At 48.8% G+C, this 18,760-nt stretch overlaps 1 protein-coding gene across 1 annotated transcript in view; it reads left to right on the top strand.

The window, feature by feature from the left end:
- The first annotated feature begins 284 nt into the window (after nt 1-284).
- GALNT15 (polypeptide N-acetylgalactosaminyltransferase 15) overlaps nt 285-18,760 on the top strand; it is a 50,244-nt gene continuing 31,768 nt past the window's right edge. The window contains exon 1 of the mRNA XM_008568164.1: nt 285-1,348. Within this exon, the coding sequence (XP_008566386.1) occupies nt 819-1,348 (530 nt within the window). The 5' untranslated portion in view covers nt 285-818. The remainder of the gene's footprint in view (nt 1,349-18,760) is intronic.

The raw sequence follows: 18,760 nt of genomic DNA, 5'->3' as shown, positions 1-18,760 counted from the left end.
TGCCAAGGGACAACTAGCTCCTTGCATCTACGTCACACGTCCAGCCTTTCTGACTCAGGAGGGAATACTCTTTTCTGCCTCTTTGGGTGGGGAGAGAATTCTTCCCATGAATGAGATTCAAATATGTACTCCTGGGATGTTTCTGTTTTGATCTGGTCCTGGCAGTGACGCCATTGGGTTGTGCAAAGCCTGGGAACAGTGAGGGCATTAGGACCAGGAGTGAGTTGCACGCTTGGCTCCGGTTATGTCTGGCAGAGGGCTCTAGGCTGAGCGGAGCTATGTGTGAAAGGAAATCAGGCACTGCCTGCCGGCTTTACATCTGTTGATCTGACCTGACGTGAGGTGTCCAAAGAAGGACGGCTGGCAGCTCTGCTTGACTGAGAACCCACCAGCTCACCCCAGACATCTCGTAGCAACTTGACCTTTCATGCGAAGGGGGAAAGAAACACATGGGACCAAACACCTGAGCAGAATGGAATCATTATTTTTTTCCCAAGGAGAAAATCAGGGTAAAGGGGGGGGGGGCAAGCAATTTAATTTAAAGTCCCTGTGAATGGGCTTTCAGAAGGCAAAAAAGAAACCCACCCAGACAGGACCTGGGGTGGAACTTGGGTCCTGTGGCTTTCTGATTATAAGAGGAAGCAGGTCTCACACACGCTGTTGGCAAATGTCAGACGGAAAACAAGCAGCAGGTTAAGTGACTGGCAAAAAACTTCCAGGTGGAAGGAGCAACCCAGGTTCTGCTACAAGCTTGCAGGAACCTGGAGCGGGACAGCGAACTTGAACATGACCTGTTGCATTGAGCGAGTTCCAGCAACATGCTCCTAAGGAAGCGATACAGGCATGGACCCTGCAGACTTCAATTCCTCCTGCTGTTGCTGATGCTGGGATGCATGCTGATGATGGTGGTGAGGCTGCATCCTCCCCCCCACACCCTTCACCAGGCTGGCACAGCCCTGGCCAGCAAGCACAGCCCTGCGGCTGGGTATCGCCTGGACTTTGGGGAATCCCAGGAATGGGTACTGGAGGCTGAGGATGAGGGCGAAGAGTACGGCCCCTTGGAGGGCCTGCCGCCCTTTATCTCACTGCGGGAGGATCAGCTGCTGGTGGCTGTGGCCTCACCCAGGGCCAGAAGGAACAAGAGCCAGGGCAGGAGAGGTGGCAGCTACCGGCTCATCAAGCAGCAGAGCAGGAGGCAGGACAAGGAAGCCCCAGAGAGGGACTGGGGGGCCAAGGAGGAGGACGGGGAGGTATCTGAAGAAGAGGAGCTGACCCCACGCAGCCTCAGCGAGGCACTCAGTGACCACATCCCTCTGCAGAGGGCCCTGCCCGAGGTGCGGCACCCGCTGTAAGTAAGGTCCTTGCTTTTCCTTCCCTGGTACTGGGGCGTGACCAGGAGGCAGCTGACTTGGAGATGCAACTTTCTGCACTCTGCCCCTTCCGCCACCCACCCTGTCCTTAGGGAGTGCTTCTCAAAGTGTGGGCCCTGGGCCAGCAGCATCGGCAACCCCTGGGCCCTTCTTAGAAATGCAGATTCTCAGGCCCCATCCCAGACCTGCTGAATCAGAAACCAGAAATCAGGGTGGGGTCAGTGAGCTGTATTTAACAAGCCCTCCAGGTGAGAACCACTGTCCTAGAGAACAGAAAGAGAGGAATCTTGCTTGTTTATTCTTTTCCCCATCCTGGGCTCTAGTTCCTTCTGTCTCTGGACTGGCAGGTCATACGGCAATATCTGCATAACAGACGTAAGGTTGGAGCAGATGTTGTCCAAAGCTCCGTTCAGTTCTGACACTCTAACTCCAATACATTCTGATATTAGGATTATTGTTAGTGTTCGCTTTTATTTTGGATCCAAATAACAATCACAGTTAACATTTATGTGGTTCTTGCCATGTGCCTGTATTTAATCTAAAAGCTTTTTATGTATTAACTCATGAAATCCTTACAACTCAGTAGGATGGGTGCTGGTATTATCATCATGTCTATTTTATAGGTATGAAAACAAGACACAGAGAGACCAGGTGACTTGCCCACAGTCACACAGCTAGTAGGTGCCCAAGCAGGGATTTGAATTCAGGCACTTAAGCTCCAGTCTGCTTGAACTAGCACTCTATGTCCACTAGACTAAGAAAACAGTTCCAGTGCCCAAGAGCTTGAATGCCATGCTGACTGCCGCCTAACCCAGCAGGGCAGCCCCAGGCAGTAATCTGGCAAGTGTGGATGACATGCAGAGCCGTGCCCAGGGCAATGATGTGCTCATCCTCTACGCCCCCTGCCTGTCCTTACTATCACTATGGCTGGCCACAGCGGAGGGGGGCCCTGGTTACCAGCCTCCAGGGAGAAATGCGGCTGGTTAGTTTGGGTAATGTAGGTCCCTTTCCTATAAGCCATTGCTCCTTCTACAGCCCAGAGGGTTTCCTGAAAAGCAAACACATTCTCTAACCCTCGAGGTAAGAGGGTGTGTGGAGTAGCAGCTGGGAGCAGGGCCATGTACTCCTCGGATCCCTGATCCAGTTCCTCTCAGCTTGGCTATTCAGCCTCTCCGGGGCTGTGCAGATGTAGGGTCAGTGCCTGGGAGCGAACGCATGCCCTGGGTGGCCACTCACCTCGACCAGGTCCCAACCCTGCTACTCCGACTTCAGGTCTTGCCTTAAAAAGCTCTTCACAGGAAACTCCCACCCCGTTCCGGTTTTGTGCTCTCTCTGCTCCCTGGAGGTTTTACTCATAGCACTTTACTACAACCAGAGCTAAGTGGCCATTGATGTATTTATTTGTTCAGTGCCTGCTTCCCCTGCCATGCTGTGAGCCCCACAGAAGGTCGGACTGAGACTGTAATGTACATCCCAGTGCCCAACACAGTAAAGAATGTTTGCTGAATGAACAAATACATATTTTTCAAATTCTTGTGACACATTTTTTCATTGGCCTAGAGCAAGAATGAATATCTTCATTTTGCCAGTAAGAAACATCACCTAAAGCAAGAGGATCTCTGGCTACCAAAGGGGTGTGCGTGTGTGACTGTGTGTGTCTGCATAGTGTCAATGTGCTGTGCATATGCATACTGTGGGTGCATTATATATGTGTGTTTATGCATGTGTGTTGTGCATGTACTGTGTCACGTATTAAATGGATTTTGTGTATATGTGTTGTATGCAGTACGTGTGTGTAGTCATTGTATGGGTCCTGCGTGCCCGGTGCCTGTGTGCATATGTTGTGTATGTGCACAGGTATGAGTTGTGTGTTGGGTTGTCACGTGTGCATGTACATTGTAGGTGTGTGTTAATGTATGTGTGTGATGTGCATGGTACATGTATGTACTTTGTATATTAGGTATTGGGGTACTGTGCATATACATTGTTTATGCATGTGTGTGTGTGTTGCAATGTGGTGTCTGTTTTGCATGTTTATGTGGCGCATGTATGCAAGTGTATTGTGTTGTGACTGCACTGCATGTGTATGATGTGCTTGTGTGTATTGCATGTGTTTGCACGCGTGTTATAAATGCATTGCATGAGTGGTGCATATGTACATGTGCAAATGTGTTGTGTGAGTTATGCATGTGGTATGAAGTGTGTGAATGTGTTGCGTGTGTGTGGTACAAGTGTGGGTGAATTTTGTGGTGTGAGTGCTGTGCACAGGTGTGTGTGTGCTGTGTGTGTGGTGTGCATGGATGTAATACTTGTGTTGTGTATGTTGTGCATATGTTGTGACATATGTTGTGATGTGCACATGTACTGTGCCTGTGTGTGCATGTGTGTGTTGTGATGTAGTGTTTGTTTTGCATGTTTGTGTGGCACATGTGTATATGTATTTGTTGTGTGTGTTGCATTTGTGTTACAAATGTGTCCTGCAAGTGGTACATGTGCATGTGTGCAAGTGTGTGTTATGCCTGTGGCGTGATGTGCATGTGTGCAGGTATGTAATGCAAGTCTGGGTGCATTTTGTGACGTGTGTGTTTGATGTGAACATGCGTGTATGTGTGCATGCGTGTGTGCACCACTTCAGAGGTTGCTTGTTCCAGCCAGGATAACCAACTCTTCTCAGTTTGCCTGAGTCTTTCCCAATTTTAGCACTGAAAACCCCCAGCAATCAGGTGAACCCATCAACCGCAGGCGAAGCGGGACAACTGGTCTCCCCACCCATAAGTTGCCCACAGACGCTGCCAGCGCTGTGTGGAGGTGCACAGCGCCCTCTGCTGGCCCCAGCCGGTGTGTGCACCCTGGACGGCCCAGGCCGTGGGCCCCTCTCCTACCTGCAGTTCAGGTACTGGCATCTCCGTGCCCGATTCCCCTTCTGGATACACAAGACAGTCCCTGCCTGCAAAGCTTGGCAGCAAGCCCCACCCTCCCTCCAGGGTGACAGGACTCTCCTCCTCCCACCCTTTTAAAACTGGGTCGAAATATAACACATAAGGGCAAGAGCCGTAGATTCAGCACTTGCTGTGTGTGGTCCCTGCTCTGCTGTTCTCCCCCAAGGCCAAGAGAGCAGTAGGACATCCAGAGCCCCCACCTCCTGCTATGGTGCACCTGTCCCGCCACTGCCACTCATCCTTGACTCCTGACCCAGACGACCCCCTCTGGTCCCAGTTCCTACACCTAAACTCCTAAACCAGCCCTGGCCTTTGCCTGCTCGCCCTTGCCCAGGCCACTGGCCTTTTCTGTGTACCTCTAGAGTTGTTGCTGGAGGTCAACTTGGATAGGGGGCATGCAAGGAAAGTTACCAAATATGCAAGGCCAAAAAAGAAAAATGTCAGTGTAAAAGAGGTCAAAAGACAGTCTCTGGAAAGAGAGACAAAACTATAGTGAACATTAATGGAGCACTTACTGTGTGCTAAAGACTCTAAGCGATTTTCATTTGTTGAATCTTCATAACAAACCTGTAATGTAGGTTTCAGTTTCTGGATGAGAAAACTGAGGCACAGACAGGTAGAGGGACTGGTGCCAGATTATCTGACCAGATGTGTCTGACACCAGAGTCACCCTCTTCACCACCATGCTATCCTTTCTAAGTCTACCACTTCCCAGACCAGGGCTTGGGCATGTTACATGGGCTGGTAGTATTTCAAGTTTTTCCATCTCAAAATGGGGAGAACTCACACAGGTCCGTGGAGAGACACAGAGAAGGGTGCTAACCGCAGCATCCTTGGTGGTGCTGAGGAGTTGGAAGCCACCTGGGTGTCTCATCACAGGGCACCAGAGGAGTGGGTGCACCCTAAGAAATGCTTGGCCCAATTTAGAAACAACAGGCTCAGGGTACATTCAACAAGGATGGGAGACCTTGAAAATTCCCTGCTGAGTGAAAACAGTAAGACCCAGACAGAGTCCTGTCGCACAGCATCAGCAGGGGAAATGTAAATCCACAGGCACTAACCAGTCCATTCCTTACAGGAACAGATCAAACTGAATGGAATGGTTGTGCTGTGGGGAGGGGAGGGTCCCGGGGCAGAGCGGGGATAAAAGCAAGTGAAAACTCGTAGATGAAATAAACAGAAGGACGCTTGAGGGAGCTTCAAACTGAGGAATAGGATTAACTCAGCCTTCAAAGCTTTGTCTAAGGAGAGGGCAGGGAGGAGCGAGTCTTGCCCCATTAGCCTCCTGCAGCACTGACAGCTTTCAGAGCTCCCCCAGGCCCCAGCTCCCCTTTGATTATCCTAACACGAGTGTGGGCTGTGGATTCCCAGGATCAAAGAGGCTGCGGTGTGAGCAGGTGCTCTGTAATCTCCACACCTGAGGCAGTGGCTCTCCCACTTGAGCAGGCATCAGAACACCTAGAGGGCTGCTCGCATAGGATTCCTGGCCTCCGCCCCTACAGTTTCTGATTCAGTAGGTCTGAGGTGCAGCTCAAGCATTTGCATTCCCACAAGCCCCCGGCACTGCTGCTGCGGCTGCTCTGGGGACACTTTGAGAAGCACTGCTCTAAGGCACACTCCTTATGTCAAACAGATGGGCCAGAGCAGATCCTCAGACTTTAACGTGCATGCGAGCCCTCACCAGGGCGTCTCAGTAAAATGGAGAGTCTCGTTCTGTAGGTCAGGGGTGCAGACCAAGATGCCACATGTCTATAAAGTTCCCATTGGGACCAGCGTTTCTGGTTCACAGACCACACCTCTGAGCTGCAAGGGGCTACACCACTGGTTCCCCAAAGTATGTGCACATCGGATTCCCCCATATTGCTTGTTGAAAACGTAGATGCTCAGACCCTCTCCCTGGAGACTCCATAGTTCTGAGTTGGAGCCCAGTAACCTGAATGTTAAAAAGCTGATGCTAGACAGTTTGGGGAACTACTGATGTAGAAAGTGAGTGGAGAGTAGAGTTCAAGAAAGTTCCATAGAGGAGGTAGTACTGGAATGGGAAAATAGAAAAGAGAGGCAGAGAGGAACAGTCTCCCTTGTGACGCTGGGGGTTTGTACCTGCAGCTGGCTGTGGGCTATCTGCCTGCGTCAGCTTATAACTTGCATTTACGGTTTAGCACATGTCTTCCTGGTTTATGTACCCACAAGTGTGACTAAGTCATAATGGTGGACTTGGGGTTGAATCCTGACACCATCTCTTACTGTGTGACCTTGTGAAAGTCACTCAACCTCTCCAAGCTTCAGTTTCCTCAACTGCAGAATGGAACAATAATAACACCCTTGCATAGAGTTGTAGAGAAAATGAGATAAAATGTGTGATGATTTTTCCCCCAGTATTAAAGTCCAAACAGAAGTTACTCTTATCATATTCTTGAGTATGGGGCCTAGGAGTGAACATGAAACATGGAGAAAAGGTGGACTGAGCTGGAGAGATGCAGAAAAGACGAAGCTATCGACTTCACATCACGTCCTCTCTTTGACTGAAGAGTTATTTTCTTTCCCTGGGGTTGCTAAATCATTACAAACTTGGCAGTATGTTGGAATTATTTGGAGAGTCTTAAAAGCTATTCAGGCTCAGGCCCTGCTTCCAGAGATCCTCATGTAGTTGGTCTGGGGCAAGGCCTGGGCATAGAAAGTGTTAAAGTCTCCAGGTGGCCCTAATATGTGGCCAGAGAACCCCTCTGCCAGGCACCAGGTGGGCCGGGAAAGGTTATCTTGCCCTTTGTCCCTCCCTCCTGCCGAGGGGCCACGCTGGGGCAGGGGCAGGGGCAGGGAGTCACTTTGGCAGCAGCTTTGTTGTCAAGTAGAAGGTGGTGTTGCAATCTACGCAGGGTCCATTCAGTTCCCTGCGAAGCCGCTGTCCTGCCAGGCAGTGAGTCACCCAGGGTAACTCCCCACACCCCTGTCGGCTCTGAGAGCTTGGCCTGCAAAAGAGAGAAGACAGCTGACAGTGTGTCAATAAGTCTCAGAATGGGGACGTGCCCTGCGGGGGGAGGGGAGTGGGGGCAGAGAGGGAAGCACAGAAACAGGAGTAGGCTGGGGTTGAGACCCTCCTCTGCAAAGAGGGAAGACAACCTGGTATGGTCAGTCTGAGGGGTGCTTCTGGGCCTGGTTAGCCCAGTCACGAAGGGAACCTCCAAGCACCAAGCTTTAGCCCTCGAGTCCAGGGTAGCCACAGCAGGGACAGTACCCCCTCTGGATCTGCACTCTGGTTCCGTTCTCTCTCAATGGGGTTGGGGTATAGGCAAGGCTGGATCAAATGCTCTCACAGTAGCCAGTGTGGTAGGGTCTTGCTCTGGCTTCAGGACAAACTCAGCTAGCTTTGGGGATTAGATTAGAGGAGGCCAACCTGCATCTTGTCTTTTTTAACTCCTAGGGTGGAAAATTGATATTATTTACCCCATGGCCACTCAAAGCGAGGTCCTCAGACCTGCAGCATCAGAAATGCAGACTCTCGGGCCCCACATAGACCTACTGGATGGAAACCTCTGTTTTAACAAGATCCCTAGGTGATTTACACTTGTGTTAAATTTGAGAAATGCTGATGAGGCCAGCAGTTCACATCCCTGACTGTACATTAGAATCAACTATAGAGCTTTACAAATCATCATGCTGAGGCTCCAGCCCACGCCAATTAACTATGATTCACTGGGACTCACTCCAAATGATTCTAAGGTGCAGCCGGGCCAAGAATCACTGGTTTAGGCCCTTTTAGATTAGAAGGAATAGAGATGCTCAAGTTACTTAAGGTGATGGGGTTACTGCAAGTTTACCCAGGAAGTAAGGACCAGGGAACTGTCCAGGCAAGACTGACGGGAGAGGGCAGGAGGGAGACTCACAACCTGTAGTACTTTTGGGGACTTAGCTTTCCTGACGTCCTTCAGCAGCAGGTGTCCGGCACCTGCTCAAGTATTCTTCCCTTATGTCAACTTATCTACTATTGTCTTGCCACGAGCAACCACTGCCCCTCCAGCGATGGCCCAGGAACCAACAGCGTTAGCCGGGAGCTCGCTAGAAATGCAGAATCTCAGGCCCCACCCTAGAACGGCTGGATCTCAATCGGCACTTCATGAGATCCTGGTGATTTGAGTGCACGTGAACAGCCGGAGGCACTGGGCTACCCCTCGGCTTCTGCTGCTCGTCTTTGCTTGCTCCTGTTCTATGACCTGCGGAACTGCTGACCCTCTGTATGTCTGAAGATCAAACTCCTTGTGATAGAGGATCTGGAAGGTTCATCTGGCCACTGTCTGGAGGAGGTTGTCCCTGTCTGGTGGAACTATTGCTCCAGGACACTTCTTAGACTCTGCTCAGTGTTTGGACTGGTGACTCCCAGTCGACACCCATCTCTGGTCCAGGGCTAGGGGGCCAGGATCAGAGCAAGCAAAGCCCCTCAAAAGGGGACTGTGGGACTTCAGAGAGCCACCACAAGGAGAAGGGGATTGCATGCTCCAGAGGTGGAAGGGTCTTTGGACATTATATAGTGAACCACTCTTTATCAGATGTGGAAACTGGGTCTAGCATTAGCCTCAGCTGGAGACTCCAGCCCGTCCCACACTTCTCTCTCCTCCATAAGCTCCTTTATTCACTCCTCTAAGGTCTCATCTCCAGGCTGTGTCCCAGCCCTAGGAAGTCGGGCCTGGCCTGGAAGTTGGTATTCCCAAAATGAGCCCCACCAATTACAGACAACTGGGCTGAACAGTGGGATTTTCTCATAGTGTAGGAACTTGGCTCTACGGCACTCTTCTCCTGATAATATTGACAGCAGCTTATACACTCCTGGAGAACAAAAACAGCTTATACACTCCTGGAGAACAAATACAGTGTCTTCCTTCCTTCCTTCATTGGACAAGTATTTAACAACTATTAGAAATAAGAAGGGAGCAAGACACAGCCCAACCCCAAGGAGCTTGGGGTGCACTGGGGATACAGACAACCAGGCTGTTACCTCAGTGGGATCAGGGCTGAGACATGGAAGACCACCTGAGGGGAAGCCTCTGCTGATTTGGTAGGAGCTGGGAGGTGTAACCCCAAAACAGCTATAGAACACTTGGCAGAAACCTTTCTTCTCTGGCCAGGTGAGGGCAGGGTGGGGGAAGAGTTAGTCCTCTAGCCAGGCCATCTGGTGCAAGGCTGTGACTCATTCCCTTCAGAACCATCATCCAGATGCATTTTCCAAGTTTATAGGGGATCCTGGAGCCGCATGAAGAGAGGGCATGCATCTGTGTGTAAACACGACACCCGGACTCCTCTGATCTTGGAGTGTGAAGATATAAAGCTAACATGTATTGAACAGATTTCTTGGGCCACGGTTATCCCTTTTAATCCAGGCCATACCCCTGGACTGGAGAAAAGTATTAGCATCCCCAAGTTGGCTAATTAGGGGAGTGTCTGGCTACTGCAAGGCTACAGCTAAGGCCTGGAATCCTCACAGTGCCAATTGTCTAGCTCATGATGCCAGTTGTTTTTTTTTGTTTGTTTGTTTGTTTTTGTTTTTTGTGACCGGCAAGGGGATCGCAACCCTTGGCTTGGTGTTGCCTGCACCGCGCTCAGCCAGTGAGTGCACCGGCCATCCCTATATAGGATCCGAACCCGCGGCGGGAGCGCCACTGTGCTCCCAAGTGCCGCACTCTCCCGAGTGCGCCACAGGGCCGGCCCTCGTGATGCCAGTTGTAAAGCTAGGTGACCGCGCTAGTTGTTGCGGCTCTTTTACCTGCCAGTAATCCTGCACTGACTGGGCTGATGGTTGAGCTAGGGCTGGGTCTGGAGGTCCCAGACCCCTCAAGCCCATTCACAGGCTGGGTCACAAACCCTTCACATTCCAGGCTGGGTCACCAGACCCCTCCACACCAGGCCGGTTCACCATACCCCTTCACGCAGGTCTATAAGCTAGGCAACCAGCCATGTGGTCCTTGGAAGCTGTAGGTCTGGAAAAACATGCCCGTGCAGAGCATATGCTGGAGGCAGTAAAACACCAGCAAAAGTGGCCGCTGCCTTGCAGGTGCATGCAGGTACTCCACCCACACAATGTTTACGGAACTGCCCCATCTGGCCCTCAGGCGAGGGGAGCCTGATCAAATTACCCTATTTTCCCAACAGGGAGGTAAATAGCAGCACCAGAATTCAAATCTGGGTTGACTTGACTTCAAAGCCCTTGGCCTTTCCTTTCCACCTGTTATCACTCAGAAGATGGACAAATGGGGTCAGGGGTGGGCTTCTGGACAGTTGTGTGACACATATGAACCGAGTTAGTAAGATACTCACCTGGTATCTGGTTGAAGCACAAAAAAAAATAGCCTATTATTTAATAATAAAAAGGTGCATTTCTTCCTGGCTCCTCTGCACGTGTACCTGGTCACCTCTGGGCATTGCTTTACAATGTCCAAAAGCCTTTGCTATGCTCTGCCTCATCCACTTGCTCAGCACTGCTGTGGCAGGGACAGGGCAGGCACGTCTCTCTCAACGTGAAGAATCTGAGGCCTGGAGAGGGCAAGCGGCTGGCCTGAGGCCCCTGCTTGGATCACCTTTCTGTTCACCTGCCTACCTCCCTTATTCCCTCAAAGGATTTGAAGTGGCTTAGAAGAGGATATATCATAAAATAGAAAATTGCTATTACTTTAACTTTTAGTCAAGCTAAGGGAAAATATATTTTAGAATGTCTTTCCTGGTACATGCCAAGCCCCTTCCCACCTCTGGGCCTTAGCAGAGGCTGTGATGCCCACCAGGAACGCTGTTCCCCTGCCCGCTCTCTCTAGACTGTGTCCTGCCAATCCTTCTAGACTGTGTCCTGCCAATCCTTCTAGCCTCCACTTTGATTTCCCACCTCTTGAACTCCTCCTTTGGACACTCACCAGCTATTGAATAATGATTTGATTATCTGTTTCATAGAATATAAGTTCTATGATATCAGGGACTATCTTAGTCTGGGTTCTTCCCAAAGCAGACCAGAGATAGGATTTATTTTTCAGGTGATCCCAGGAAGCACTGGTAGGGGCCTGGGGAAGTGGAGCAGAGAACAGAAGGCGTGTTTTCAAGGCAGTTACCTCTGTGGACAGCTGGAGCTCAGCCCTGCTGGGGAACTCTGGGGGATGGTGTAGAACACTCATTTCAGCGTTACTCACCCTTTTCCCTTAGGGTAGAGGGTGCTGGGTGTTAACACACTAACTCTTTTTAGTCATTGGCTGAGGGCAGCTCACTGGGGTGGGAGTGGGGGTTAATTCTGCAGGTCTTCAGGCCTGCTGGTGATTGGGGAGAGCATCTCTGGCAGTAAGAGAAAGTTCTCGGGCAACTGGAAGTTAGGCTGTCCTGTTTTTATAATGATATGGCCCCAGGGGAATGGGCAGGGCCACCCCAGATTCTGCATCAAGGATCATATCTATTCAATTCATCTTTCAGTCCTAACACATAACAGGTGTCAGTAAATATCTTCCAAATGACTGGATAGAAAGATGGAAGGTCAAGATCAAAGAGAAAATGAGAATGAAGGTAGGCGAACCTATCTAGAGACTTCTCAATGACTAGATATCCTATATCCTTACGCTGAGTTTCCTGGCAGCCAAACTGAAAGAGGGAACAGCATTGATATCGTGATTCTTATTATTCACGAGGAGGAAACACACCAGTTCCTAAGAGGAAGAAAAGCTTTTCATGGCACTTGAGTTTGAATTTCCTTCCAAAGGTTCATAGTGGGAATAGTGAGTAATAAAGGGACAATACCCTTAACAGGTTCCCTCTGTAATACAAAGCGGTTTCATAAAACTAATTTTTGTACTGTCCTCCGCTGAAAGCTGAAAGTGTGATGCCAAGCATGGCTTCCTGTAAGCAAATTTTTAAGGCAGCCAAGACAGTGAAGTCCAAGTAAGTTGTTTTCCAAGGACCTTAATGAATCAGTGCAGACAGTCCAGAATGTTAAAAAATGGATCAAATTCTTCAGATAATTCTCCATCATTGTCACTTTATGGCTCTGAATCCAGAACATTCTGCTAGCACTTTAGTCCAAATTTGCTATATATACTGGTTAAGGGCACTAGGTTTGGAGTCAGATTGACCATCAGCTATTTAAGCTCTCTGGGCTCTAGTTTCTGCATACTTAGAATGGAAAATCGTATCCATTATATAGTGCTACATAACACTCCTCTCAAAATTTAGTGGCTTGAAAAAATAGAAAAATTGGTCTTGAAGAAAATTTTTAAAAATTTGTGCTTCAAAGGATACCAACAAGAAAGTAAAAAAGATAATCCAGGAATGGAAGAAAACATTTGCAAATTCTGTATCAGATAAAGAGTTTGCACCGAGAATACATAAAGAACCCTGTCTACCAAACAGTAAAAAGACACTCAATTTTAAAATGAGCAAATGATTTGAACAGACATTTCTCTAAAGACATAGAAATGGCCAATAGCACATGAAAAGATGCTCATATCATTAGTCAGTAGAGAAATACAAATCAAGGCCAGACTGAGATATCATTTTGTCCCCATGAGGATGGCTAAAATTAAAAAAGACAGTAACAAGTGCCGACAGGATGCAGAGAAGTTGGAGCCCTCACACACTGATGGTGGGACTGTGAAATGGTGCAGCCACTTTGGAAAACAGTTTGGCAGTTCCTCAAAATGTTGAACATGGAGTTACCATATGATCCAAAAATGCCAGTCCTAGGTATACCCTAGACAATTGAAAACATATGTTCACACAAAAACTTATATATGAATATTTATAGCAGCATTAGTCACAATAGTTGAGAAATGGAAACAACCCAAATGTCCATCAACTGATGAATGAACATGGCCTATTCAAAAAATGGAATATTATTTGGCAATAAAAAGGAATGAAGTATTGACATGTGCTACAACATGGATGAACCTTGAAAACATTAGGGTAAGTGAAAGAAACCAGTCACCAAAGGCCACATATTGTATCATTCCATTTATATCACATGCTCAGAGTAGGCAAATCCATAGAGATGGAAAGTAGACTACTGGTTGCCAGGGGTTGGGGTGGATGCAGGGGAGATGGCAGTGACTGCTAATGGGTAGTGGGGTTCTTTCGGGAGTGTTGAAAATGCTTTTAAATCAGATAGTGATGGCTGCATAACTTTGTGAGTACACTAGAAACCACTGAATTGTACACTTTATAAGGGTGGATACTACAGTATGTGAATTAGTATTTCTCAATAAAAGTTGTTTTAGAAATTAGTAACCTAAACCAATAAGCATTTATTCATTCATGATTCTATACTTTGGACTGAACTCAGGTAGGCAGTTCTGCTGATCTCCCCTAGGTCACTCTGGCTGCCCTCATCTGGAGGCTGACTGAGACTGGGTGGTCTCAGATGGCCTCACTCTCCTACCTGGCAGCTGGTGCTGGCCCTCACTTGGGGCACCTTAGTTTTTTTTTTTTTTTTTAACTAGCCCCTAATCCTCCATTAGGCTCACTGGCTTTACCATGTACATATCAAGACAGCAAGTGATAGGCCTTGAGACCTCATCTTGGGAGTTCCAGAAGGTCACCTCTACTACATTTATTGGGCTAAGGAAGTCACAAGGCCAATCAGGTTCAAGGGATAAAGAAATAGATCCCACCTCTTGATGCAAAAAGTGGCAGAGTCACATTGCAAAGGACATGCATATAAGGGCATACAAAGTTATTGTGACCATCTTTGTCCACGTGAAAGTATCTATTTCAAAGGGCAGCTAGGAGGACTGAATGTGCTGGTGCGTGGAGAGTATGTGGCTCATTGCGTGGAGGCTGTGATGACATTTACAAGATGCCCCCTAATTCCTCCACCCTCCCGTGGTGAGAACAGATCCTGGCCTGAGAGGTGGAAGGGTCTTTAGACATTATATAGTGAACCCCTCATTATCAGATGTGGAAACTGGGGACCAGAAAAGAGAAGTGACAGACTTGTCCAAGGTCCCTGATCTCCCTTCACTCAAGGGGGATTCAGAGGTCTGGGCACAATGGAGGGTCTTCCTCCAGGGTACCTGGTACATCATTGTGACACCTAGTCTCACACTCTTCCCCGCAGAACATTTCCTTGTATCCATCTGTAAACATAGTGCCAGCTGCACTTACAAGGAGGTCTCAGAGGACAAGAAGCACAGAGGGCAAAATGCTGCCTGCGCACGAAGGAAGAGGCGTCCCACTCAGTGGGGTGGGGGGAAATGGAGGGTAACTCAGAGCTCACAGGACGGTGGCCACGGCTCGTGTCCTGTCTCAGACATGTTTGTTTGTCCACACAGATTTTTTAAAAACATTGGACTCGTGGCCAACATTTGAAAATCAAGAGACTTCACATAACCAATTCAGGTTTCTGGCTTTTTCTGAAAACTGGGAAGATCTGGTGAAACCGGGCTGAAGTTCCTCCTGGTAACATCGGCTGCTCATTTTAGGAGGGCCTCGTGGTCTCCAGCTCACTGCAGCCCCCATGGGGCAGAGTCACTGTCTCCCTGGCTGCCAGCAGCCACTGAAGACATTTGGCTTTGTGCTCCCTCCACACCTGAGCAACGGGGTTAGAGCACGAGGAGGGGTTGCCTTGCTGAACTTTAAGGTCTTTTTAAAAGATCCTTGCTGGCTGGACCTTTGAGGGATTTTTAGGCTTCCAGTGGCTTCCCTGAGTCTCTGTTCAAACTCCCTCCCTGGTTCTGGTCTATCCACCCCTTATTCCTCACCTGTAAGATTGGGTGGGAGGTGGGCAGGAAGAGTGGGTACATTGCAACGCAGATGACAGGTCTTTAGCACCATCTCCCTCCCTGTCCTCATTCCCCACCCCCCACCTAGTGCCTTCTCTCTGCAGTATCCTGATCAAGCGCCCAGGGTTCCCAACCACAGGTGAGCAGGCCACACCATCTGGACCTTTACTGACCGTTTTCTCAGCATCTGCCAACCTTACACGCTGACACCAGCTAAGGGGTTAGTGGAGGGTTCACTATCACAGGCCTTAGCCCCCAAGAGAAATCACCCTGCATCTTAACAAAACAAAGTATAAGCCACTGAAGCCACCTGGGTAAACAAGGAAATCGGAGGACTTTGCTCCCAATGGCTGCCTGAATGATGGAGAACAATTTCGCTGTTAGGCCAGGGTTCCAGGGAGATTAGTTCCAGTGGGGATCAGTGCGAGTGCCACTCACCAACTTGGCCTCCTTTGCCTGTGATCTTGAGTGGGGACAGTCCTGCCATGCTGCACAGCTCCTAGAGGCACCATCGCATGGTGTTCTCTGAGCATGGCACCCGCTGGAGCTGGGGTTGCAACAGCCCCAGTGGTGGGGATGAGGATTAAGTGAGAGAGCACATGGGAAAATTCTACAAATATCAGGGATCGTTACTCCCAGGACCTGACCAGTTTCTCTGCTGTGTTGCAGGACATCCTCAGAGGCACGTTTAGAGAACACGAGAAGCTAGCCAGCATGCACTTACCTGAGTAACAGTAACAGCTTCCAGTTACTAAAAGCTTGCTGTGGACAAAGCACATGACATACCTCTTACCTAATGTATCTTTGCATACTCCTCTAAAGTAACTCTACTTGTTATCCTCATTTTATAGATGAAGAAATTGAGGCCTAGAGAGGTACCCAGGCACATGAGAGGCTTGCAAGAAATAATAATTAACATTTGTTGAGCTCTGATTATGAGCAATGCACTGGGCTAAGTACTTCAGATGTATTAAGTTATTTGATCCTTTCAACAACCTCATTTTACAGATGGGGAAACTGAGGTTAAGTAAATTCCATACTCAGAAAGGACTTAACGGAATCAAAGGGATTATGAGAAATGAGAATTAATTATTGAAGACATGACTGGGTGTGTGGATCTGAAAACTGTTAAAAGGAAGGATGGTTCTCAGAAAGCTTATGTCGCTTGCCTAAGTCACGTAAGGGCAGATGCAGGAATTGAACCCAATGTCAAAGCTTGGTCTCCTATCCACTTGACGTACAGTCTCCTCCTCCTAAGAATGCCCTAAGCCAACACAGTTTTTGAGCAAGTTTATCAAGGTAGAGGGAATTGCAGTCCATCTGCTCTCAGGGAAGTCGCGTGTCACCACCCCCCTTCTCCACTCCATGCTGCCACCTGGACATGTGGGCATAGAGAGGGCTCATTCCACTCACCCATCCCCACATGACCCCGTGCTGCCCACAGGCCAACAAACCCCGCCCTGGGGTGATGTCCACGGACCCCCAAAAGCCCGTGCATGTGTTCCGTATTCCTCTCTTCCACTGGTGTCTGGGAGGACACGGCCTGCACCAGCCACAGGCCCCACCCCCTCACTCTGCCCACCAGCAACAAAACCATCAATCCTTGACTCCTCTTAAAAGCATTTCAGAGGCCCTGAGACTCAAGGCCTTGCTAAACTTCTGTTTATACTATTTGGTTCTGCTCCAGAGCCGTAGTGAAGGTGCTGGGCCGTCTTACATATCATAGGCTGGGTTCACTTAGAGCCCGCACTGGTGCTTTCCCTGAAACTCCAGATTATTGCCATGGTTATCTTCAGCTCTGGTCTCCCAGCAGTTCTGCATTTGCCTGGAGAGGTGCCCCAAGCTGTGTGTCTATGTCTTGAAGACTGTGTGAGCTTCTTCCCCCGGGAGATGGTGAGGGATCTGACCTGATGCAAAGAGACCCACTTCCACGGCTTGGGGAGTCATCCCCCTTAGCCTTGACATCACTGTCAAGAAGCCATTTGGCCTTTAAGACCCCTGAGAACCCATTAAGTTTATCCCACTCGCATGCCTGGCCCATCCATCAGTTTGCCATACTCTCTCTCACCATGAAGACAGAACACAGTTATAGCTGTTCATAAAACCCAGAAAGTCTATGAAATTCTCTTGCAAAGGCCTGCTTCCCTGATTTTTCTCCTCCATCCTCTCCTGCTACTGGAAGGGGACCCCAAGAATCAAGAACAGGATTTCAAGGATGGAAGAACCTTGGAGTTACATCTTGCAGGAATGGGGCATCTATTAGTAATGGCAGCGAACACTTGCATGGTGCTTACACTGAGCCAGCCATGGTTCTCAGTGCTTTATAAAGGTCATTTAATCTTCACAGCTGCCCTATGATGTGGCTGCTATTGTTATCATTCTAGGAGATTAAGGCACCTAGAAGCTTGTCGACTTGCCCAGGGTCATTTACACAGCTAGGAAGTGGCAGAACTCCAGCGCCCACAACCTGCATAACCAGGCAAGACTTCAGCCCTGCAGGGAACGTTGCATGAGGCTGGAGAGAGGGGGCTGGTGCTCTGTCACCGGCTGTTTAGCACAGCAGGAAGCTCTCACATCTCCTGAATTTGAGGAATGTGCAAGGACCATGGTCTTAAAGAGCTAGACATTAAGTAAGAATTTCTTTCATTGTAGGAGCCCTTACTGTGTGCCAGGCACACAAACTGCCCCCTGCAGGAATTCCAGATCCAGGTCTCTCTGTCCCCAAACTCCTTCCTTATCTTGGCTGCAAAACAGCCAGGCTCCCAGCAGTATGCCCAAGTAATAGCTTAAGGGGGTTTTTTTGTACCCACTGAATTCACTGAGACAAAATTCCTTTTCATAGCCACCAGCCCAGTCCTAGGACCTCTGGAATTGCCTCCACCCGCAGGCACAGGGGAAAGGGAGAGGACACAAGGGTGATGTTGAACCTGCTAGTGAAATTCTCAGAGTGCGTGGACTGGGGGAGGAAAGTTCCACCAGGGGCAAGGAAGGGAGGAGGGAGAGGAAGATGGAGGGGGAAGACCTCAGCCAAGACTGTGGCGTGTGCCGGGCACTCACAGTTGTCTTCCTTAACCTTACAGGGAAGCTGGCTCCACTTTGCACATGTTACTTCTACAGCCCTGAACTCAGGCTATAGAAGCTCATGTCAACTCTATTATTTTATTTGTCTTAAGGATGGTTCTAAGGACATTGTCATCCATTTAGGGACTTCTTCGTAAAGTCCTTAGGGATTTCTTTTAAAAATTAGTGTTAGATATAAACACTGGTGAAATCCAAATCAGGTCTGTATGTGAGTTAGTGATGTGAGCAATGTCAGATTCCTGCTTTTGTTCATCGTGGGTGGTTATGTAAGACATTGTCATGGGAGAAGGTGGTGAAGGGAACACAGGAAATCTCTGAACTATTGTTACAATTTCCAGTGAGTCTTAAACTACTTCAAAATAAAAGTTTAGGCCGGCCTGTGGCTCACTCAGGAGAGTGTGGTGCTGATAACACCAAGGCCACGGGTTCGGATCCCATATAGGGATGGCCGGTTAGCTCGCTGGCTGAGCATGGTTCTGACAACACCAAGCCAAGGGTTGAGATCCCCTTACCGGTCATCTTTTTTAAAAAAATAAATAAATAAATAAATAAAAGTTTATAAATAATTGACAGAAAAAAATACTAGAAAGAATGCTGCTTTCCCTAAAAATCCTGGTGCGTGGAGAAAGTTCTGTTACAG

The sequence above is a fragment of the Galeopterus variegatus genome, unplaced genomic scaffold (assembly GCF_000696425.1).
Source record: "Galeopterus variegatus unplaced genomic scaffold, G_variegatus-3.0.2 Scaffold382, whole genome shotgun sequence".
NCBI classification, from domain to species: Eukaryota; Metazoa; Chordata; class Mammalia; order Dermoptera; family Cynocephalidae; genus Galeopterus; species Galeopterus variegatus.
This window is presented reverse-complemented; position numbering and strand designations above follow the sequence as displayed.